At 43.0% G+C, this 25777-nt stretch overlaps 1 protein-coding gene across 5 annotated transcripts in view; it reads right to left on the bottom strand.

Moving 5' to 3' along the window:
* LOC132402237 (BRD4-interacting chromatin-remodeling complex-associated protein-like) overlaps positions 1-25777 on the bottom strand; it is a 163915-nt gene that overhangs the window by 2702 nt on the left and 135436 nt on the right. For all 5 annotated transcript variants that reach the window (XM_059984999.1, XM_059985000.1, XM_059985001.1 and 2 more), the window contains 4 exons: positions 25613-25674; positions 21986-22134; positions 5313-5407; positions 505-607 (listed from right to left, as the gene is read on the bottom strand). In XM_059984999.1, coding sequence (XP_059840982.1) covers positions 505-607; positions 5313-5407; positions 21986-22134; positions 25613-25674 — 409 coding nt within the window. The remainder of the gene's footprint in view (positions 1-504; positions 608-5312; positions 5408-21985; positions 22135-25612; positions 25675-25777) is intronic.

Below are 25777 nucleotides of genomic sequence, written 5' to 3'. Positions count from 1 at the left end.
CGCTGGGTCCGTTGTCGTTTGTCATCTAAACCAACGATCCGGATGATAATGTGGTAAACAGGATCAGCAAATTTGTGGATGACACCAAGACTGGGGGTGTAGTGGACAGTGAGTAAGACGATCATGGCTTGCAGCAGGATCTGTAAAAATGGGCTGGTGGAATTTAATGCAGGCAAGTGTGAGGAGTTGCACTTTGGGAAGACCAACCAGGTCTTACCCTGTGAGTGGGAGGGCAGAGAAGTGTGGTAGAGCAGAGGGATTTTGGAATACAGGTCCATAATTCCTTGAACGTGACGTTGATGGGGTTAGGCACTGATTGGAAGGGCCGAAAGGCTGGTTTCTGTGCTGTCATGTCCCTTTGACCCAGCGACTGGGGAATGGCCAGGTCCGCCCTGAGTTCCTTCCAGTGCTTGACTTTGACCAAGATGTTCCAGAGTGAAGAGAGCAGCCGAAGATCACACGACTGCTGCCATGACACATAATCGCCATGGTTACACATCTTACCAGGTTTCTCCTTCGCCAACTGCTTATCCGTGGAGAGGGATGTTTTCTCTTCCTGGATGAACATCCTGTCAATCATTACCATCTCCGCCGAGGGACTCAGCCTCTGGAAGTTCAGAAGACCCATGAGACACAGGAGCAGAATTAGTCCATTTGCTATCGGGTCTGCTCTGCCATTCCATCATGGCTGATTTATTAACCCTCTCAATCCCATTCTCCTGCCTGCTCCCCCGTAACCTTTGATGCCCCCACCAATAAAAAAAAATCTACCTCTGCTTTAAATATACTCAATGACTTGGCCCCACAAGTGTCTCTGGCAATGAATTCCTCAGATTCACCACTCTCTGGCTAAAGAAATTCCACCTCATCTCTGTTCTAAAGGGACATGTTTTCCACTGGTGTTCAGGAATCACTGTCTGCCCTCCCCACCGGCACTGCAGTTCAGAGCAAAGCCCTCCCCCACTCTGAAACAGGCTCCATGCTAACGTTTCCAGTTCTGCTTTCCCTCCAATTTTGCCCACTTTCTGCCCAGGGTTCCAGATTTCCAATTCTCACTCACTGCCCCCCCCCCCACCCTATTCAGCACCCAAGAGGTAGGTAGTGCCGTAATCTGAAGGGATCACTCCTCTTCTCCATCCCGAATTGGCCTGTCCCCACACTCTCAGACTCCACATGACCATGTGACCTTCCAGTCCAGGAGATACTAGCTCGCCAACCCCTCAGATTCATCACTAGAACATTGAAGAGTACAGCACAGGAACAGGCCCTTCGGCCCTTAATGATCTCTCCTTCCTATACCATGTTCCACCATCTTCCTTATATCCATGGCTCTATCCAAATGTCTTTTAAAAGCCTCTAATGTATTTGCCTCGACCACTGTACCAGGCTGCGTATTCCAGACATCCACCACTCTCCAAGTTAAAAACATAGCCCTCACATTCCCCTTGAACCCACCCCTCTCACCTCAAAGCATGCCCTCTGGTATTACACATTTCTATCCCGGGAAACAGATACTCCTTGTCTACTCCAGCTAGTAATCTCTCATAATCTTGTAGACCTCTATCAGATTGGCCCTCAGTCTCTGCCGCTCCAGAGAAAATAAACCAAGTTTATCCAACCTCTTGTGATAGCCCATTCCCTCAAAACTTCTTGAGTTCTTTTCTGGTTTCTTTATAGTCCTCGTGTACTCTGTTTGATCCTAACTACTGAAGCTTTACATAATTTTACCTTTTCTTTTCTTTCTTGACTAGATTCATCACCACTTTGGACATCCAAGGTTCTCTTTATCTTTCCATCCCTGTCCTTTCTTCTAACAGAAACATGTCTTTCCTGTACTCTGTGTAATTGGTCTTTAAACACCCTCCACATGCCTGAAAAGCAGGTGTTCCCAATGAACTCTCCTTAGTTCCTGCCTAATGCCCCCATAATTTGCCCTACTCCGATTTAAGACTCTCCTGCAAAGACCATACCTATCCTTATCTATAACTGTCCTGAAAGTTAAGGAGTTGTGGTCACTGTTCCCTAACTGCTCACCCACTGAAAGGTCAGTCAACTGGCTAAGTTCAATACCCAACACCAGGTCCAGTACAGCCCCTCCCCTCGAAACACAGAGTGAAATGCTTCGTTTGTGTAAATAACCAACACAACCCCAAGGATGTGCTGGGTGGGGGGTGTTGCTGTAAGAAAAAAAAGACACCCCTTATTCTTCCAGACTTTACAACCCGATATCCCCCTGCACCCATGTTCCAGGCTGAGCTCATCTTTTTAGAAATAGACCGGCCAGGGGTACATGTTATTTTATTACCCTCCCCACCCCCACCACCACAAGCTCTCTGGACTTGTGTGAGTGTCAGCTCAGGCTCAGCAGGGGTAAATCTCCCAAGCTGCTGCTGTCCTGGTCCTGAATGATGGGAGTTCCAAGGGGCCATGTGACCAACTCCACCTGAGACCGACCCAGCTCTGTGCCCAGCACAGGTTTGGCACATCCCTCACTCATGTAAGCGCCTGCCACATCAGAGGTGGGTTCTTTACACAGAGAGTGGCGGGTGCGTGGAACGCCCTGCCAGGGGTGGTGATAGAGGCAGATGCATTTGGGACATTTAAGAAACACTTAGATCGGTACAAGGATAAAAGAAAATTTGAGGTCTGTACAGGAGGAAAGGGTTATATTGATCTTGGAGTAAGCTAAAATGTTGGCACAACATCATGGCCTGTACTGTGCTGCATGTTCTATTCTGCAGGTTGGCAGAGATCCAACAAGGAACATTTAAGAGACTCTTGGATAGGCACACGGATGATAAAAAAAATGGAGGGTTATGCAGGAGGAAGGGTTAGATTGAGTTTGGAGTAGGTTAAAAGGACAAAACAACATTCTGGGTCGAAGGGCCTGTACTGTTCTTTGTTCTAACTGTCGGCGCCTCTATCCTGGACAATGGAAAACTTGGCAAGTTTTGTAAGATGTAAAGGATAAATCAAATGATTCAGTCAGTCAACACCAGCATACTGCAGCTATATAGGACCCTGGTCGGACCCCACGTGGAGTACTGTGCTCAGTTCTGGTTGCCTCACTACAGGAAGGATGTGAAAGTGACAGAAAGGGTGCAGAGGAGATTTACAAGGATGTTGCCTGGATTGGAGAACATGTCTTATGAGGATAGGTTGAGTGAACTCGGCCTTTTCTCCTCGGAGCGAAGTAGGATAAGAGGTGACCTGATAGAGGTGTATAAGATGTTGAGAAGCATTGATCGTGTGGATAGTCAGAGGCATTTTCCCAGGGCTGAAATGGCTGCCACAAGAGAACACAGGTTTAAGGTGCTGGGGTGGAGGTACAGAGGAGATATCAGGGGTAAGTTTTTTTTTTACTCAGAGAGTGGTGAGTGCTTGGAATGGGCTGCCGGCAATGGTGGTGAAGGCGGATACGATAGGGTCTTTTAAGAGACTTTTGGATATGTACATGGAGCTCAGAAAAATAGAGGGCAAGAGGTAAGCCTAGTAATTTCTAGGGTAGGGCCATGTTCGGCACAACCTTATGGGCTGAAGGGCCTGTATTGTGCTGTAGGTTTTCTATGTTTCTATATCCCTGAAGTAAAAAGGGTGAGATGTTTGTGGAAGGACTGTCACCCAGAACTATCAGCTCTGACCTGTGGGATCTCACTTTTCCCCATGTCCATCACAGAATTATCATCTCTGACCTGTGGGATCTCAATCTTCTTCTATGTCCCACCACTGAACTATCATCTCTGACCTGTGGGATCTCAATCTTCCTCCATGTCCCACCACTGAACTATCAAGCTCTGACCTGTGATCTCAATTATCCCCCATGTCCCACTGCAGAAGCCACAGATGTTGCACTGCGGTACTTCAAGGACAGCTGTCTGAGGCCTTCTCTTCCGGGTGAGACACTAACTCCCAAGGCAGTGCTTTGACAATCAGGAGGGATCTCTCTGAAGCATTAATCTTTTACCTAGCATTGTGAAAGTAGGCTCTCCGCTGGTGGATGCTTTCTGTGCATAAGCCAGCCGTCATCATGGCAGACTTACTGCCTGTTACACTGCTGGTGTTTGGGGCAGTCCCCCATCTCTAGCAGTGTTCAGGGCTTCCTCCGTCATGTCAGTAGCTTCCCCTCGGTTTTCACTACTGTCGATTATGCAAGTCCTGGGTGGAGACTCAGGAATACCATCACACTCCGATGCAGAAGGATTCTTCTTTGCTATTTCCGTAACAATTTTTTTTACCAGTCAGGGTTGTTAGCCCTGAGCTGAACTCCTGAATCTGGAGGACATGTGGACCATCCTTAGTCTGGCCTCTACCCTTTGACCTGTTTGGCATGGGTGACCCTACTAATAGAGAGCCAAATCATAAAGCCCTGACTCCAGTGGCTCTCCGGGTCACTGAAGCACGCAAGCTTCCAAACACTACGACAAGGGTGTTGTCCTCTTGGTGGAGCACAACAGAGATTCCACTTTACTGTTTAACACAGTGCTCTGGCACATTCTACAAAGATACCAGTGCACAATCCCCTACCTCAAAAGATTCTGCAGATGCTGGAAATCTAGAGCTGCACACACAAAATGCTGGAGGAACTCAGCAGGTCAGGCAGCACCTATGGAGAGGAATAAACAGTCGATGTTTCTGGCCAAGATCCTTCACCAGGACAATCCTTGTTTGCTTCACCACATTGATTCTCCAATTGCTCATGACAATGCTATCCTGCCATTTCAGCAAACATTTCCAATTTACTGAATGTTCCACTTTGATCAGCATCACTCTGCTAAACATTAGGAATGCCTCTCAAATCTGTTTTTAGCCTGGATACCAAGTCTGGGTCTCAAGCCACAAGGGCGTCTTTAGGTCTAAGGATCCCCCTGCAGACCTCCATTCCCTGCATTGGTTAAGCTGCAGCCACAAACAGTGAACCACAACTGTGGGGGCTTCAGGTTGGAACCAGGCTCACACCAACCTGCATCCCTGATGAAGGATCTCTGCCCAAAACGTTGCTAGTTTATTCCTTTCTATAGATGGGTGCCTCACCTGCTGTGTTCCTCCAGCATTTTGTGTGTGTTCCCCTGAACTTCATTGTTCTGGGCTGGGTTCCCAGGTTGTTCACCTAATTACCTGGAGAAAGGCCTTGGCCCAAAATGTCAATTGTTTATTCCCCTCCATAGATGCTGCCTGACCAGCTGATTCCTCCAGCGCACTGTGTACATTGCACCTAATTACCTTCCAACCCCTCCCCAGTAATGGACGGGAACATCTGTGCACCCCACCACTGCCACGGAAGGCTTCCATGTGGTAGAAGTAGAAGGTGTTACCCTGGCCTCCTCGAAGAGCAGCATCCTGTATTTGTGTAGCATCGCCTGGGTTCTTTTCAATAACTGGGTTGAGACCGCCTCAAACTCCTCGTCCACTGAAAGGAAAAGAAACAAATTCACAGCACGTAGATACAATGAAGTCATTTTAGTTTTGGTTAGAAACTCACAAATCTCCCAAAGCCTCCACTGAACCGGTGTGGATGACTTCACTCACTACAATCAGCCTCAGGTCCCACACCACCAGGTTCAGGAACAGTTATTACCCCAGAACCATCAGGCTCCGGAACCAGTGTGGATAACTTCACTTACCACAATGAGCCTCAGGTCCCACACAACCAGGTTCAGGAACAGTTATTACCCCACAACCATCAGGCTCCTGAACCAGTGTGGATAACTTCACTCACCACAATGAGCCTCAGGTCCCACACCACCAGGTTCAGGTACAGTTATTACCCCACAACCATCAGGCTCCTGAACCAGTGTGGATAACTTCACTCACCACAATGAGCCTCAGGTCCCATACCACCAGGTTCAGGTACAGTTATTACCCCACAACCATCAGGCTCCTGAACCAGTGTGGATAACTTCACTCACCACAATGAGCCTCAGGTCCCACACCACCAGGTTCAGGAACAGTTATTGCCCCACAACCATCAGGCTCCTGAACAAGTGTGGATAACTTCACTCACCACAATGAGCCTCAGGTCCCACACCACCAGGTTCAGGAACAGTTATTACCTCATAACCATCAGGCTCCTGAACCAGTGTGGATAACTTCACTCACCACAATGAGCCTCAGGTTCCACACCACCAGGTTCAGGAACAGTTATTACCCCTCAACCATCAGGCTCCTGAACCAGTGTGGATAACTTCACTCACCACAATGAGCCTCAGGTCCCACACCACCAGGTTCAGGAACAGTTATTGCCCCACAACCATCAGGCTCCTGAACAAGTGTGGATAACTTCACTCACCACAATGTGCCTCAGGTCCCACACCACCAGGTTCAGGAACAGTTATTACCTCATAACCATCAGGCTCCTGAACCAGTGTGGATAACTTCACTCACCACAATGAGCCTCAGGTTCCACACCACCAGGTTCAGGAACAGTTATTACCCCTCAACCATCAGGCTCCTGAACCAGTGTGGATAACTTCACTCACCACAATGAGCCTCAGGTTCCACACCACCAGGTTCAGGAACAGTTATTACCCCTCAACCATCAGGCTCCTGAACCAGTGTGGATAACTTCACTCACCACAATGAGTCTCAGATCCCACACCACCAGGTTCAGGAACAGTTATTACCCCTCAACCATCAGGCTCCTGAACCAGTGTGGATAACTTCACTCACCACAATGAGCCTCAGGTCCCACAACGAGCCTCAGGTCCCACAACACCAGGTTCAGGAACAGTTATTACCCCACAAACATCAGGCTCCTGAACCAGTGTGGATAACTTCACTCATCACAACCTACAGAACTGATTCCACAACCTACAGACTCGCTTTCAAGGACTTGACAACTCATGTTCTCACATTCTTATATATTTATTTATGATTAATTATTATTTTATTTGCACAGTTTGTCTTCTTTTGCACATTGGTTTTTTATTAAGACTTTGTGTAGTTTTTCACTGATGACCTCAGAAAAAGAATCTTAAGGTAGTTTATGGTGACATATGTGTACTTTGAACTTAAATTTTGTACTTTGAGTCCTGTCATTATTACTAGTTCAAAAAGTTAAATTCCCTAAAGGTTGAGTCAGTGGTGCGATGTTAGCATTCATTTCAAGAGGACTAGAATATAAAAGCAAGGATGTAGTGTTGAAACTTTATAAAACACTGGCGAGGCCCCATTTGGAGTATTGTGAACAGTTTTGGACCTCTTATTTAAGAAAGGATGTGCTGAAAATGGAGAGGGTTCAAAGAAGGTTCATGGCATTGATTCTGGGATTGATTGGCTTGTCATATGAAGAGTACTTTGATGGCTCTGGGACTCAAGTAACTGGAATTCAGAAGAATGGGAGACACTGAATGTTGAAAGACCTCGATAGAGTGGATTTTCTTTAGCCAGAGAGTATGTGGAATTCATTGCCACAGATCGCCATGTAGGCCAGGTCATTGGGTATATTTAAGGCAGAGGTTAATAGGTTCTTGATTAGTCAGAGTATGAAGGGATATAGGGAGAAGGCAGGAGATTGGGGCTGAGAGAGAAAATGGATCAGCCATGATGAAATGGCAATGGGCCAAATGGCCTAATTCTGCTCTCATATCTTATCATGTGAAAAGACAGGAGCTCCCTCCCCAACAGTGTTGTGGTAGCATATCCATCAGTGGTCCAAGAAGGCAGCCTACACCCCACCCCTTCTCAAAGGGCAATTATTCATGGGCAATAACAGGCAATCTTGACAGATACCCCCAACTTCAAATGAAAGTGAGGAGAGGGATGCTGAAAGGATATCCCTGCCAATCACACGATTAGATCCTGATACTTTCATGATCCAAAGGCTTTTTGGGAGTCAAAACTGAGGCACAATACATTTTGCTAAGCAATTTTATTAAGTGTTACAAGAACAAATGATGAACAAAGAGAAGCCAACAAACAAAGAAAAGACAAAGAAAAATCCATTCATGGTGCTTTCACACTCAGATCGGAGATAACCCAAATTCCAATGATATCAAGTAGACAGATTTCAGAGGGTTGACAACTGCTACTGAAAACAAAGAAGCTTCTAGAAAAATGCGGAAGGAATCGTAATTGCTGGAAAATTCACTGAACAATTACACATATATCATCTTGTGCCATGTTGTGTGATGTGGGCGATCATGGTCCTTCCACGACCGTAATTGTTCTTGGCAAATTTTTCTACAGAACTGGTTTGCCACTGTCTCCTTCTGGTCAGAGTCTACACAAGGCTGGTGACCCCAGCCATTATCGATACTCTTTAGAGATTGTCTGCCTGGTGTCAGTGGTCGCATAGCCAGGACTTGTGATATGCACCGGCTGTTCATACAACCACCCACTGCCTGCTCCCGTGGCCTCATGTGACCTTGGTCGGGGGGGGGGGGGGGGGGCTGCTAAGCAGGTGCTACTCCTTGCCCAAGGGTGACCTGTAGGCTAGCGGAGGGAAGGAGCGCCTGACGCCTCCTTTGGTAGAGACGTATCTCCACCCAGCTACCTGATTCAACAATAATGAAGAATTAAAAAATGTTAAGTTGGAATACAGATATGGAATACATAAATGCCAGCACCTATTAACAATGTAAACAGCTTTATAAGAGTGGTTTAAAATGTTTACAATGCAATGTAGTAACAGGTGCAGCAGACAGAAGGGGGTGGGGTGCTATGCTTTGCCCCAGGGTGACCTGCAGATTAGCGGAGGGAAAGAGTGCCTTACGTCTCCTTTGGTAGAGACTCATCTCCACCCTGCCACCCAAACATGTATATAGTTCAAAGTTCAAAGGACATTCATTATCAAAGTATGTACAGATTCTACATCCTTGAGACTCATCTCCTTACAGGTAGCCACAAAACAAAGAAACCCAAAAGAACCCATATAAAAAGAAACCGTCAAACACCCAATGTGCAGAGAGAGAAAAAAAAATCGTGGAAACAATACAAATAAGTAAATAGCACTGAGAACAAAAGTGAATCCTCAGACACAAAGCCTGGAGCAGCTGGAGCAGGGTCACAGGCTCAGCTCTGAAATTATTTAACAGTAGGTGATTGAATAAAAATACAAACAAGCATAGGAACTTAAAACTACAAGAAAAATACCAATTCCACAACACCTACCCTCCTCATTTCTACCACAGAGCCTGACATGGTGCCAGCAGAGCATGCTCACAGTGCTTGGCAGAACAACCCAAGCACCAAGAACATAACAAACCAAAATACACACACACACAGCCACCTGCAGGCCTAAGGTCTTTTGCCTCAGTCACTCAGGCCTGCGATTAGCTATTCAACTACAACAGCCTCCTGTTGCTCTCTCACCAGATATAGAATCAACCCAACCCAAAGTATTCACAGGGAAGACTACCACCACAACCACAGGTTCACAAGGACTGCAGCCAAGCAAGGTTTGACCCGTCGAAGTGCAACGCCGACTTGGTGCTAGAACAATTTAAATACCAGGCCAGGTGGGCTGAAGAGGCAAAGTGCCAGGACTGGAGGCAAGGGTCAACCCAGTTCGTTTAACTCTGCTGTCCTCCACGCTGAGGCGTGCCAAGCCTTGGCTGCTGCGGGATTTGCCTCTGTGTGATGATCTGAGACTGAGACGTTGGGCCCACTCCACACTCGGGTTTATCAGCTCAATTTCATTCCGGATGCCAGTGCCAGCTTTATTGTTTGCATGATTTTCTCTCTCTCTGAGCATTGGGTTTTGGGTCTTTTTTATAAATTGGATTTTTCAGGTTTCTTGCTTTGTGGCTGCCTGTAAGGAGACGGATCTCAAGGTTGTATAATTTATACATTATCTGACAATAAAACGGCCTTTGAACTTTGGATTGCATTCACCAGCAGCCTGCTGCGGGCTTGTTGTTGATGGCAAAACCCATACACCATCAATCTACAGGCCATGACATTCAGGCTACGTCCACACTAGACCGGATAATTTTGAAAACGCTGGTTTTGCGTAAAAATGATAGGCGTCCACACCAGTCGTTTTTGAAAATACCTCTGTCCACATTAAAATGGGTATTTGGGCAGATCTCCTACTGGGCAAGCACAGGACACATTTACAGAAAACAAGTGACATGTCTGGTCAAATCTTGCTGTGAAAGACTTGGTGTGCGTTTGTCCAGTTACAGACTAGAAAAACTTAAAAATTGGCAAGCAACGGACAGCTGTTGGCTCTTGTGCAGGAGGACTTAAAACTTAAAAAACAAGTACTGGAGCATATGGAGGCAACTAACAGGGAGTTCATGGACAGTATGACCCGGCTGACGACGAACAGTGAAAAACTGACTAACTCTGTTGCAGAGGGATTTGTAATGAGGAATATGATGGCTCCGCCAAGTACGTTCCACCACCTCAATACCAGCCTCACAGCCACAACAATAGCTACACATACAGACACACAGACCCCCCGGGTGGCCCCACCAACATCTTCCCCACTCCCTACCCTGGAAACATTTCCTACAGCCATAGTCTCTTCACTGATGAAAGGGACAACAGCTACAACTAAATAAGGTTTGTTACTGGGCAAAAATGAAATTTGCCATTACCTCATTTATTTGCCTTTACTTTTGCCATGTCTTTCTGTATTATTTTGCTGTATTGAACATGTGCGAGTTACTCGGTAAAAGTGGTTTTATTTTAACCTGAGTATTTTTTCTTTTTTTGGCCTTAACATTTTCACATCTATGCCAAACATAAGCTACTACTTAAAAAATGACATTTTGGAAGTAGTGACAATTGCATCTATTGAAGTTTGCACAAATAAATAAAGCACTGCCAACATCTGTTCCGGCACTTCATGACAGCGTTTTTAAAAAGTTTGTTACCCTGTACTAACTGCCCTGCCCAATCAGCATTTTCAGATTTACACACTCTGGAGAGCGTTTTAGAAAAGCTAATTTTTTGGGGGGAAAAAATGCTGTTTCAGTGTGGACGGAGGGTCAAAACAAAGAGAAAAAGCTTCGGTTACGGATTTATCCGGTCTAGTGTGAACGTAGCCTCAGAGACTATATTATACTGTTTTAGTGTCACTGTATGTTTACTGTCATCTTGTATGTGCTTGGTGCTGTGTGTGATTGTTGGGGCTGCATTTTGTACCTTGGCCCCGGAGGAACGCTGTTTCATTTGGCTGTATTCATATGGTTGAATGAGAATTAAACTTGAACTTTAACATCCTCTCCATATTTATTGTTTTTAGCCCTCAAAGAACTTTACATTTCAATCAGGTCACCTCTCATTCATCTACGAGTCGGGTCCCAAGCTTTTCTTGATGGACCATCTCTACATACCTGGAATTATCCAATTGAAATGTCCCCAAGCAATGAAATAACAACTTTGTTTAAAAAGGGTGGCCAAATTTGTTCACGTGACTGCAGGAGCTGTCTCCCAGTGTCTTGTACAGTTGCAATAAGACAGCTAATCCCTTAACTTAGGTCCAACATTGCATCAGCCTTTCTACAACCTTCTGCACATGTGCCAGCTTCTGAGCTTCATGCACAAGGCCCCAAATTCTTGTTTCAGCTTGTTGTAATTTTTTGCCATTTAAATCATCCTGCCCTTCCTTCTGAAGTTAACACAATCCACTCAAAATCAAATTTGAGTTTGTTTAATTATTGTTCAACCATACACATGAACACAGCCAAATGAAAACAAAAATGCTCGCCTGGGGCCAAGGTGCAAACACCGAAACAATAGCCACACCCAGCACAAAACATATCATTATGATAGCAGAAAAACATAGTCACAAATAGAGCCCAAGTCTCTGAGTGTCACACCCTGAAGATTAACAGTGCATTGATATTGTCCTGGAGCCACATTTCTGCAAGAGCTAGCCTGCAGCAGTTCCAGCCTGTCTTTCACCGAGCCAATGCTGGAGGGCAGCACAGATGGAAGGAGCCAGCCCCAACACACCAGGAACCCAGCAGCACACATCGAACTCCGGCATCTCCTTCCCTGGCAGTCAGAACAGGTGACCCTGATGCATAAATGAAGGCTTGGTCTGGATAGTGAGGTCAACCGAGAAGATCATGAACATTTACACTACACGTCGCATCTGCAAAGCAAACAGCAGTATGAAGGACCCCTTGCACCCCTCATACAATCTCTTCTCCCTCCTGCCATCTGGGAAAGGGCTCCGAAGCATTCGGGCTCTCACGACCAGACTATGTAACAGTTTCTCCCCCAAGCTATCAGACTCCTCAATACCCAAAGCCTGGACTGACACCTTGCCCTATTGTCCTGTTTATTATTTACTGTAAATGCCTGCACTGTTTTTGTGCACTTTATGCAGTCTTGTGTAGGTCTGTAGTCTAGGGTAGCTTTCTCTGTGTTGTTTTTTTATTACGTAGTTCAGTCTTGTTTTTGTACTGTGTCATGTAACACCATGGTCCTGAAAAACGTGGTCTCATTTTTACTATGCACTGTACCAGCAGTTATGGTCGAAATGACAATAAAAGTGACTTGACTTACAACCAAAGCACAGCCAATGGATTGGACTTGCAGTATTCTGCATTACAATGTTCAACAGTGTCTTGCAAACATAACAAAAGCATCCAAGTCAATCACCCACATCACCTCTAATGCCTTCTCCGGATGGTTGAAGCAGACTGTTACACGGTGCGGAACGAATCCAGCTCCACCGCTATACCACAGCACGCTAGTGGGGTAGACTAGCAGTACCCAATGTCCTTGATAACAGGTCAAGATGGTGCCAGCAAACAATTTCCTGGGCGACATCTTCCGGATAATCAATCATCTTCTACGCCTTCTACTTATTCTTTTTATCTTTTAATTTTGCTTTTGAAATTGTTGGAGCCTGTGACTTGCATTCTGAAGTTCAACTGAGTGAGCTAGCACTCTGCTGTCCCCAAGGAAACTCCAGGAGAGAAATGCAAGAACGAACTGCCACGAGGAGAAGCTCAGAGATGAACTACTAACTGTTGTTCAGACTGGCCTCTGTCAGCTCTATGTTTTTTTCACGTGTTCTCACCCATTTTCGCTTGTTGCCAATTGGCAGGCTGGGGGTTTATGGTTTGACGATCTTGTTGCGTGTGGGTGATCAGTGATTTTGTGCGAGGGAGGGGTTGGGAGTTTGGGGTTTATGACCTTTTATTTTGCTTTTTCTTTTTGTGCAGGGGAATTGATGTATTTCTCTCAACTACTTCTGTGGTTTTTCTGTATTTTATGGCTATCCCGAGAAGGCAAATCTCAGAGTGGTATTTTGCATACATACTTTAATAATAAATGAACCTTTGGATCTTTGAACCAGCAGTGCTTGCAATCAGTGAAAAAGGCATAAAAGACGAACAATCACTCCTTTATTTGGACCCAGAGTGGCTGCTGCATTGGACTGCTCTGTCATTCAAAGATTCAAATTGCATTTACTATCAAAGTATGTATGCCATATACAATTCTGAGATCTGTCTTCCCACAGACAGCCACGAAACAAAGAAACACCCTGGAACCCACTCAAAGAAAAACATCAAACACCCAACACTCAAAAAAAGAACAAATTATGTAAATGGCAAAAACCGAGCGAAAAACAGTATATAAAACATCAAACCACAACGTCATCAAAACAGTCAGGAATGTTCTGTTCAATTTAGCACTGTGTCATTCGTCGACTGCAAGCCACACAGAAGAGCAACAGAAAAGGGAGCAACCCGAAACCAGAAGCACATCATAACGTGAACTACAGTCCAATCCACAAACAATGCCAATTAAACCTTGCCCAAGACCCAAGGATCCAGCAGTATTGAGCAGGAGAGAGAAAGGGTACAGTCAAATGCAGGCAGACTGCACTGAACCCTTGCTGGCCTTCCACTCTCGTTCCCGTTGATTTCAATCTTGCTTAACGCTTTAGTTGGCAAGATCAGCTAGAAATGGAATTGACCGTGGGCTTGCACACCCTCTCCAGGCCTCTTGCCCCCTAGGCACACACTTCGCACAAAACCTCACTGAACTCCCTCAGAGACAGCAAAGCAGCAGGTTGCTCAATCGCCCCAGAAATACACCATCAAAACGTAAATCACAGGTTCCAATAGTAGGGGAATCATATTTGAAATAAGAAGTGAAAGAAGTAGTTTTGTGTACTCTCTGAAGGACGATGCTTTTGGTTGCAATGATTGCTGGTGCCATCTTCTTCAAATCATCGTCTTAGCAGAAGTAAATTTATTATCGAAGTACGTATACGTTGCCATAATCTGCACCGTATTATTCTTGGTATTATTTTTAACTTTTTTTATTTGCAGTTTTTCTTCTTTTGTACACTGGTTGCTTGTCAGTCTGTGTGTGTAGTTTTTCATTGATTCTATTGTGTTTCTCTGTCCTATGGTGAATACCTGTAAGAAAATGAATCTCAAGGCAGAATATGGTGACACCAATGTACTTTGAAAATAAATTTACTCTTAAATATGAGATTCATTTCCTTGCAGGCATTTACATGAAAATAAAGAAATACTATTGAATATGAAACACTATACAGAGATCTGTTAGGAAATAATTCAGAAGATGCACAGTTTAGGTGACTGATGGTTGAGTTGAGTTGAATTGTTCTCCGAACTTGGCAATTTACTTGCAAATGTTTTGTCACCATATAAGGAGACATGGTCAGTGCGCAGTTGATTTTGTAATGGAGTCAGCTGGAGATGCTCATGGAGTGAGTACCGTTTTGGATTCGCTCCATAACTTTTACTTTTTTTAACCTTTGATCACCCTTATTCAGCTTATTTTTACCTATACCGAAAGTTTCTTTATTCTTTTTTTTTGGATTTACTGCCAAGCGTTTGTTGTGAACTTTTGATGATATGCAAACAGAAATGTCTCTCAGGTCTAAGGGACGGGATCCCGGACGTAATCCGAACGGTAACGGAAAAAAGCAGGCTCCGACACAACAAACACCATTAACTTTTGAATTGTTTATGGAGGTTTTGGATCAAAAATTTGCTGAACTACAACAATTTTTTAAAGAAGATATAAAGGCTTTTCAAGAGTACATGGTTAAGACGGATTTAGTAATTAAACAGCAACAAGCTCTTATTGCGTCTCTGCAAGAAGAAGCTCGGAAGCGAGATTTGACTATTGGAAAACTGCAACAGGATTTAATTTCGACCATTAAGCTGATGGAAGCCCTTAAAGCCAAGAGTGACGATTTTGAGAATCGGTCCAGAAGACAGAACGTACGTATACTTGGTCTTCCAGACGGCATAGAAAAAGATGACCCTTCGAAATATTTTGCTCAACTTTTAAAAGAAGCGTTTCCGACAATTTTCCCGAATAACCCCCCTTTATTGGATCGGGCACATAGAATTTGGCGTCGATCACCGAGTGTTACAGACAAACCTTCGGTGGTAATTGTCCGGTTCCATTATGTACATGACAAAGAACAAGTTATAAGAGCAGCTCGTCGGGTAGGAATGATTAAAATCAAAGATTTTTCCTTCCGCCTGATCGAAGATTTTAGTTCAGATCTTTTAAAAAGAAGGCTTCTTTTTAAACCGTTGATGGCTGAATGTTATGAGAAAAATCTGAAACCTGCGCTTCTATACCCTGCGAAGCTTCGAATTTCTCCATCGAATGCTCCACGACAAGTTTTCCTTTCAACTTCAGAAGCGAGAAAATATCTGGAGGAGAACTTCCCTACTGCTACAGACACCAGTCTTTAATAAATGAATGATTCTGATCGTATAAGATGGTTCTCGATCTCTTAAACCAGAATTATAATCTGGTTATTGGTGTAGGTTCATCCTACACTTTATACTCAAGTTAAAGTGTGTTTGCGTCATGTTAATTGTTTTGCCTTATACACTTTAATCATTTAACTACATACTTGTCTATTAACTTTGTTCCTTCGAAGGTATATTTTTAATTCTTTGAAGGTAAATTTTTCCTTGATTAAGATGGTGGTTTTTTGGAAAAGATTTTTGGTTTTGCTTAAGATGGCATTATGTTTATATTTTTCATGTTTCTTCCAGACAATGCATCGCTTATCTCAGCTTAAATATTTTTTGTTTTGTCTGGGCCAGAGCCCGAGTTATAATTGTTTTTTAGTGATTATATTTTTATTCTTTTTACAACTAACTATACTTAGAAATATGGTTTTTATTATAGCGATTTTATTTTTAAAGCCGGGGTGATTCTTTTATATATATCCTTTTTATATGGAGTGTTCTTCAGCTGACATGGGGGTAGGATTAGTTTTACTTTTTCTCTTTTTAAGTCATATTTTGGCTTTTTCTCTTTTTCTCGGGGGGTGGGGGGATGGTCTGTTTTCTAATTCTATTTTTTTTGTACCAGTTTGTGTTAGTTTTTTTATTCGGGCTGTTTTTGAACTTCAAATATGTCTGTGTTGTCGTCACTTCCAGGTCTTCTCACTACTTTTGTTCCTCTTCCGGGTGCATGAGTTTATAAGTTGGTTAACCCTTTCTATACCAAAGGGTTGATTATAGAATTATGGCTCAGACCATTAATTTTGTGTCTTGGAATACTAATGGTTTAAATCATCCAATTAAACAAAAGAAGATTTTCAAAGTATTCCAAAGACTTAATGCTCATATCATTTTTGTACAAGAAACTCATGTGAGGAGGGAGGACAAATTTCATTTTTTTAGATTTTGGTGGGGTCAACAGTATCATGCAAATTCGAATGCTAAAGTAAAAGGAGTTTCAATTTTTATTGACTCCTCTATTTCATTTGTTCAACATGATATTTTTTCGGATCCGAATGGCAGATTTTTGTTAATTACGGGTTTACTTTGTAATAAAAAGATTGCTTTGGTTAATGTTTATGCTCCAAATGTGGATTGTCCTGACTTTTTTAAGTCTTTATTTACTTCTTTACCCAATCTAAACGAATATAAGTTAATAATGGGTGGTGACTTTAATTGTTGTTTAAATCCTCTGATGGATAAATCTTTATCTATTCAGACTTTACCTAATAAGTCGGCCACTTGTATTAACTCTTTTTTGACTGACAATGGAGTTTTTGATATTTGGAGATTCTGGTATCCTAATGACAAAGAGTTTTCTTTTTTCTCACATGTTTATCACTCTTATTCAAGAATTGATTATTTTTTTGTAGACTCTTGTTTTATTCCATTGGTAATCGGTTGTAACTATGATATTATAGCTATCTCTGATCATGCTCTGTTATTACTTTCTATGAAATTTACGGATACAGCTTTTAATGCTAGACAATGGCAATTTGACTCTGACTTTATAAAATTTATGGAGGAGCAGATCGACTTCTTCTTCTCAACTAATTCTACAGATGATATTTCCTGCGGAACACTTTGGGACACTTTTAAAGCTTATATACGTGGACAGATTATTTCTTATTCTGTTGGTTTGAGGAAACGTATCAAGATGGAAACTCTTTTATTGGTTGATAAAATTAAAGAGATTGATAAGAAATATTCGATTGCTCCTAGTAAGGAGCTTTACAAACAAAGGGTTGAACTTCAAATGGAACATAGTTTATTACTTACATCCTCGATTGAAAATCAATTAATGAAAACTAAATCTGATTTTTATATACATAGTGATAAATCTGGTAAACTGTTAGCTAGTCAATTGAAGAATGCTCTGGTTAAACGTCAAATCACTAAGATTGGTCAGCAGAATGGGAATCTGACAGTTAATCATGATGAGATAAATAAGGCATTTCAAGATTTTTATACCTCCCTGTATCAATCTGAAGTTCCTCAAGATTATAATACCATGTCTGATTTTCTTGGGAAATTAAATTTTCCAAGGTTATCATCTGATGATCTTTTGATATTGGATACTCCTATTACGGATGTAGAAATTAAAGGGGCTATTTCCTCAATGAATTCTGGGAAAGCACCGGGTCCAGATGGTTATACAGTTGAATTTTTAAAATTTTTTTCCGCTACTCTTTCCCCTTGGTTAGGTAAGGTTTTTGAGGAGGCCATTAGATTAGGGAATTTGCCACAATCTTTTTATAGAGCTTCCATTTCTCTAATATTGAAGAAAGATGAAGACCCTACTAATTGTGCTTCTTATAGACCTATATCTTTATTGAATGTAGACTCCCAAGATTTTTTCTAAGTTACTGGCATCTAGATTGGAGAAGGTATTACCCAAAATTATTTCAGATGATCAAACTGGCTTTATTAAAAATTGTTATTCTTTTTTTAACATTAGGAGATTGTTGAATATTATTTATACTCCCTCACATGATACTTCAGAATGCGTGATTTCATTAGATGCGGAGAAAGCATTTGACAGAGTTGAATGGCCTTACTTATTTAATGTGTTGGAGAAGTTTAATTTTAGTCCGATATTTATATCATGGATTAAATTGATTTATCATACTCCAGTAGCCTCAGTGTTTACCAATAATCAAAGATCTCCCTTTTTTCGCCTATTTCGGGGCACTAGACAGGGATGTCCTCTTAGTCCATTACTATTTAACATTGCCTTAGAACCTTTGGCAATTGCCATCAGACAATCACAGGATATTTTGGGTATTAATCGTGGGACAGATATTCATAAGTTATCTTTGTATGCAGATGATTTATTACTATTCATTTCTAACCTGGAGAAATCCATTCCAGCAGTTTTATCATTATTGGCTCAATTTAGTGAGTTTTCTGGGTATAAGTTAAATCTTAATAAAAGTGAATTGTTTCCATTAAATAAACGGGTCCCAATTTATGGAAATTTACCCTTTAAATTAGTTAATGACTCTTTTACTTATTTAGGGATCAAAATCACAAAGAACCATAAAGATTTATTTGGATTTAATTTTTTACCCTTAATTGATCAGATTAAAGGTTTGTTTACTAAGTGGTCACCTTTGTCTCTATCCCTAATAGGTAGGATTAATGCTATTAAGATGGTTATTTTACCTAAGTTTTTATATATTTTTCAAGCGATACCAATTTTTATCCCGAAATCTTTTTTTACTAATGTTGACTCTAAAATTTCTTCATATATATGGCAGTATAAAAATCCCAGGTTAGGTAAAACATATTTACAGAAGACAAAAAAGGAAGGCGGGTTAGCATTACCTAATTTCAGATTTTACTATTGGGCAGTTAATATTAGATATTTGTTATGCTGGTTGAAAGATGGGGGTGGATCTTTTGGCCCTTGTTGGGTGAGTTTAGAAACTAAATCGGTATCAGCTTATGCTTTGGGTTCTATTTTAGGGACTTCTCTCCCTTTTGCTCTTTCTAAATTGCCGAAACGAATTGACAACCCAATAGTTAAACATACATTGCGTATACGGTTTCAATTTCGGAGATTTTTTGGGTTGACTCAATTCGTTTTAAATAGTCCTATTGTATCTAATTGTTTTTTTCACCCTTCCATTATAGATCAAGCTTGGAAAACTAAGGGATTACTAAGATTTTCTGATTTATTTTTAGATAATTGTTTCATGTCTTTTGAACAATTATCCAACAAATATAACTTGCCGAGATTTCATTTTTTTAGATATTTACAGATTAGACATTTTTTAAGTTCTGTACTCTCTACGTTTCCAAATTTTGTGCCTTCAGATACTTTGGAGAGTTTATTTGAATTAGACCCTCTTCAAAAAGGGCTTATTTCAAAACTTTATAATATAATTATGAAGATACGTTTAGAGCCTCTTTATAAGACTAAACAGGATTGGGAAAGAGAGCTTAGTTTTAGTATTTCTAGTGAGAATTGGGATAGAATTCTTCAATTAGTTAATACATCATCGTTATGTGCCAAACATTCACTAATACAATTTAATGTTGTACATAGGGCCCATATGTCCAAGGATAAATTAGCTCATTTTTACTCTCATATAAGTCCTATTTGTGATAGATGTCATTCTGAAATTGCGTCTTTAACTCACATGTTTTGGTCGTGTTCATTTTTGGAGAAATATTGGAAAGATATTTTTGATATTATTTCTGCGGTTTTGAATATTGATTTACAACCTCATCCTATTACCGCAATTTTTGGTTTACCAATGTTAGATTCACAGCATTTATCTTCTTCAGCCCGTCGAATGATTGCATTTCTAACTCTGATGGCTAGAAGATCTATATTGTTGAATTGGAAAGAAATTGATCCTCCCACTGTATTTAATTGGTTCTCTCAAACTATGTTATGTTTAAATTTAGAAAATATTAGAAGTGGTACTTTTGAGACTTCTATTAAATTTGAAAAGTTATGGAGACCATTTATTCAACATTTTCATATGATGTAATGTGACCCTGTGCCAAGTACATTTGATTTCCCAGCTTTTAGCTTATGTATTTTGAGAGGACCGGAAGTGACGGCATTGATGAATACTTATTTTTGTGAGATATTATAAACAGCCCACTTTTTTTTTCCTTCTCTTTTGTTTGTTTTTTTCTCTTTTATATTACTTATTAGTTATAGTTATTAGATTAGATTAGTTAGTTTTGCATTATATACATTTTTTTTGTTTTTTTTCTTTCTTTTTTCTGTTTTTTTTATATTATACATTATGAAATATTTAGATTTACTATGTCCATACATATATCTTATGGTTTATGTCTTGGTAAACTCATTTATATTGTAACTATTATGTATGTTTTTTTTTCATATGTAATGGAATGTGTATGTTGGTAATTTCTTTATCAATATATCATCTGTATTCTGTCCATATTACTAATATTAATAAAAAGATTTAGAAAGAATGATTTTGTAATGGGTGGGAAGGAGGAACGGAGTTTGTTGCTTGTTATGTTCTGTGCTGTTCTGCAGAGCATTATGGGGAGGCTATGTTGGCACCAGTTTGAGTGGTGACACTTGTGGGCTGCCCACAGTTCACCCTTAGGTTGCGTTGGTCATTGACACAAATGATGCAGTTCACTGTATGTTTTGATGTATGTGTGATAAAATAAATCTGAATCCAAACCACCAATGTGTAAAAGAAGCCAAACTGTGCAAATACAAAAAAAAATAATACTGAGAACATGAGTTACGGAAACCTTGAAATTGAGTCTGTAGGTTGTTGGATCAGTTCAGAGTTGAGGTGAGTGAAGTTATCCACACCAGTTCAGGAGCCTGATGGTCGTGGGGTAATAACTGTTCCTGAACCTGGTGGTGTGGAACATGAGGCTCATTGTGGTGAGTGAAGTTATCCACACCAGTTCAGGAGCCTGATGGTCGTGGGGTAATAACTGTTCCTGAAGCTGGTGGTGTGGGACCTGAGGCTCATTGTGGTGAGTGAAGTTACCCACACTGGTTCAGGAGCCTGATGGTCGTGGGGTAATAACTGTTCCTGAAGCTGGTGGTGTGGGACCTGAGGCTGATTGTGGTGAGTGAAGTTATCCACACTGGTTCAGGAGCCTGATGGTTGAGGGGGTAATAACTGTTCCTGAACCTGGTGGTGTGGGACCTGAGGCTGATTGTGGTGAGTGAAGTTATCCACACTGGTTCAGGAGCCTGATGGTTGAGGGGGTAATAACTGTTCCTGAACCTGGTGGTGTGGGACCTGAGGCTCATTGTGGTGAGTGAAGTTATCCACACTGGTTCAGGAGCCTGATGGTTGAGGGGGTAATAACTGTTCCTGAACCTGGTGGTGTGGGACCTGAGGCTCCTGTATTTCCTTCCTGATGGTAGTAGTGAGAAGAGAGCATGGCCTGGATAGTCAGGGTCCCTGATGATGGAAGCCTGTTCCTAGTGGCAGTGCTCAGTAGTGGGGACTGGGCTCAATACACCACTTCCTGTAGACCTTTCCATTCCTGGGCATTGGTGCTTCCATACTAGACCATGATGCTACCAGTCAATACACGCTCCACTCTGCATCTATAGAAGTTTTAGATGACATGCCAAATCTGTGCAAACCTCTAAGAAAGTAGATGAGCTGCTGTGACTTTTTATGAAGGTACTTATGGACTAGTCCCAGGACAATTTCCTCTTTATGGCAACAACAAGGAATTTAAAGTTACTGACCCTCTTCACCTCTGATCCCCGAATGAGGATATGTGGACTTTTGAGGAAAAAATCACCGTGACATTACCTTTCCTGTGTTCTTCCACAGAGGGTAACGTTCCCTGGTACAGGTGGTATGGCAGAAGCCTGTGGACCATGTCCTGGTAAGATCGGAAGGGGGACTTGTAGTCCGGCTGGAGAACCGTGTCCTGATCCATTCGCAGTCGGTCTAGGAGCCTGTAACAAGGGCATAGGAACATTGATTCAGGATAGCAGAGCAGAAACAGGAGCCCAAGTATAACACCATCAGGGAATTCCAAGGGATAACCTTTCCCAGGTTGGGGAAAATGTGCGAAAACTTGGAGAAGGGTGGGTGCTGGTGTGGCAGAAACACCAGCATAGAGCAGAGGAACCAAATGGCCTTCTTCAATGGCTGTCAGTGTCTAATTACCTTGGGTTTCTTGCTCATACATCAGAAGACCTAGAAGCCCTTCATTCTACCTCATCAGCCCACTCTCCATTTAGACTCAGCTGTCCAGGGGCACAGAAACAGGCAATTCAGCCCATCTTTTTGACCATCCCATCTGATTCCATATGCCAACATTAGGACTATATCTCCCCATTCCTTGTCTATTGAAGTGTCTGTCTAAATGCCTTTTGAACGCATTGACTGTGTCTATTTTTTATTCTGAGATCCAGCACAGAATAGGCCCTTCTGGCCCATCGAGCTGCGCCTGCCAGAAAAACAACCGATTCAACCCGAGCCTAATCGCAGAGGACAACATATAACGACCAATTAACCTACTCTCTGAAACGTCTTTGGACTGCAGGAGGAAACCGGAGCACCTGCAGGAAACCCCAGACGCTCACGGGAAGGATGTACAAACTTCTTACAGGCAGTGTTGGAACTGAACTCTGAGCTCGATGCCCCGAGCTGCAATAGATCACACTAACTAGCACTAATGTGGCGCCCAAAACTGATACCACCACCTCCTCTGGCAGCGAGTTCAGGAACTCTCTTTTCCCCCACCTATCTCCTTTAAAACTCCTTCCTCTTAACTTAACCCTGAGCCTTCTTGTCTTTAATCCTGAACGAGAAACAGATTCTGACAATCTACGCTGTCAGAAGTCTCATGATTTTGCACACATCTATCAGGTCACCCCTCAGCCATCTTGATTCCAGGAAAATAAAAAGCCCAGCCTATCCAAGACACAGGAGATTCTGCAGATGATGGAAATCTTGAGCAAGCCACACACACACACTCTACTGGAGGAAATCTGTAGGTCAGGCAGCATCCAGGGAGAGGAGTAAACAGTCAACGATTCAGGCCGAGATCCTTCATCAGGACTGGAAAGAAAGGGGGAAGAAGCCAGAATAAGAAGGTGGCTGGAGGGAGAGGACAAGCTGGCAGATGATAGGTGATGCCAGGTGAGGGGGGAAGGTAGACGAGTGGGATTCCCATCAAGGAAGTACTGATCCCAAATGGCCAGGAGAGGAAGTGTCTTCTCTCCTTCTATCTGACAGGGCTCTCAACACTTCAACTAGTTCCCCAGCTTCCACTGAACAGGGCAGAATGGTTTGCCAGTTCTCCAGGGCTTCTGTTAGCACTTCCACCAGTGAAGTGTCCCACTACAGGACTGAAAACTGCATATTGCTAAACAAAATGCTGGAGGAACTCAGCAGGTCCTTGAAGAGGAATAAACAGTCAACATTTTGTTAAGAGGTGTAAGTGAAAAAGGTAAAGGGCTGAAGGAGGAGAGGAGAGTGGAGAAGGGGGAAGGTGGAGGGGACCCGGGGAGGTGATGGGAATGAGGACACATAAAATACTGGAGGAACTCAGCAGATCAGGCAGCATCTGTGGAGAGCAGTAAAAATTCAATGTTTCAGGCCAAGAACTTTCATCAGGACTGGAGAAGAAGAGGTTAGATGCCAGAATGAGAAGGTGGCTGGGGGGAAGGCGAGGGGAGGAAAGTGTCCCCGCTGACAGGTGAGGGGGTAGTTGGGTGAGTGGGACTTGTCTTTTCATCTCTGTGATAAAGGGTCACTGTTACTCAGATTCTCTCCCCACACGTGCTGCCTGACCCTCTGAGTGTTCCTGGTAATGTCTGCTTCTGTTTACATCTCCAACATTCTGCTGGAATTCTGTGTATTTTTCAATGCCCTTAACTCACTGCCACTAATATTTCCTTCATTTCTCACAGACACACAAGTTCCTTCTTAAACTGGCTTCTAATCACTTCCATTCCAGTCCTGATGGAGGGTCTCGGCCCGATACATTGACTGCTTATTCCTCTCCATAGATGCTGCCTGACCTGGTGAGCTGCTCCTGCACAACGCTTCACAGTCCCCGCAACCAGGGGTTCAATTCCGCCGCTGCCTGTAAGGACTTTGTATGTTCTCCTCCTGACCACATGGGTTTCCGCCAGGTGCTCTGGTTTCCTCCCACAGTCCAAAGAGTGTTGGTAGGTTAACTGGTCATTGTAAACTGTCCCGTGATTAGGCTGGGGTTAAACGGGGGGAGATTGCTGGGTGGTGTGGCTCGAAGGACTTGAAGAGCCTATTCTGAGCTGCATCTCAATAAATAAATTGTGTGTGTGCGCAATCGCTCAGCAGCAGAACCTCTTGCATCTCTCTTTATTGCATTGCATGCTTGTGGGATCTTGCTGTGCACCAGAGCGACTCACGCACACAATCAATGCCGGAGGGACTCATAGGTCAGGCAGCATCTGTGGAGGGGTACAAACAGTTGATGTTTTGGGTCGAGACCCTTTGGCAGGTCTGGAAAGGAAAGGGCAAAGGGGGACAAAGCCAGGATAAGTTGGGGGAGGGGAGGGAATGAGTACAAGCTGGCAGGGAACAGGTGAAGTCAGGTGAGGGGGAAGGTGGGTGGTTGACAAGAACCCGATCCCAAATGGCTAGCAGAGGAAGTGTCTTCTCTCCCTCTACCTGACAGAACTCTCAACAGTTCAACAAACTCCCCACCTTCTACTGAACAGGACGGAATGCATTCCCAGTGCTGCAGAAATTCCATTAACTAACACTCGAGCCCTGCACCTACACAGTGCTGGAGGGACTCAGCAGGCCAGGCAGCCTCTATCGAGAGGAATAATCAGTTGGCATTTTGGGCCGAGACCCTGCATCAGGACTGGAAAGGAAAGGGGCAGAAGCCAGAACAACAAGATGGGGGAGGGGGGGGGGAGGGGAATGGAGGTCTTAGGTGAGAGGGAGGTTAGGTGGGTTGGGAGGGCAATGAACTGAGAAACTGGGAGGAATCTGAGTGAAGAGAGTAGACCATGGGAGAAAGCGAAGGAGGACTGAAACCAGAGGGGGATAAAAGGCAGGTAAGCAGAAGGGGCAAGGGGGAGCCACAATGGGAAATGAGAGGGGGGGGGGTGAAATGACTGGAAGTTGAGAAAACGGTTCATGCCATCAGGTTGGAGGCTAACCAAACAGAGAAGTTCTCCAACCTGAGAGTGGCCTCATCAGGGCAAACATGTCGGAATGGGAACGGGGATTGGAATGGAAGTGGGTGGCCACCAGGAAATCCTCCCCATTGTGGATGGAGCGAAGGACTTGTTTGTACAAGTTCACGGTGCCAAAAGGTGGCAGGGCAGGAGGACACAATTCGAGAGCCATTGGACCCATCTTGAAAGAGGATTTTCTTTGTGATTTCTGGTGATTGGCTACAACTTGCTGAGGTAGGGCACCACTTACACAGATTCCTTTGCCGTCTGAAGAGACGTTGCTGTCTTCAATCCTCCCAATTTACTGTCCATCTGTGAAGAAAAGCAAACAGTTCAATGCCTAACCACTTCAGTAGTCAGAATCAGGTTTACTACCACTGACATTCAGTACAATGTACATATAGCTAGGGTGCCT

Source organism: Hypanus sabinus, chromosome 11 (assembly GCF_030144855.1).
Source record: "Hypanus sabinus isolate sHypSab1 chromosome 11, sHypSab1.hap1, whole genome shotgun sequence".
Classification (NCBI taxonomy): Eukaryota; Metazoa; Chordata; class Chondrichthyes; order Myliobatiformes; family Dasyatidae; genus Hypanus; species Hypanus sabinus.
This window is presented reverse-complemented; position numbering and strand designations above follow the sequence as displayed.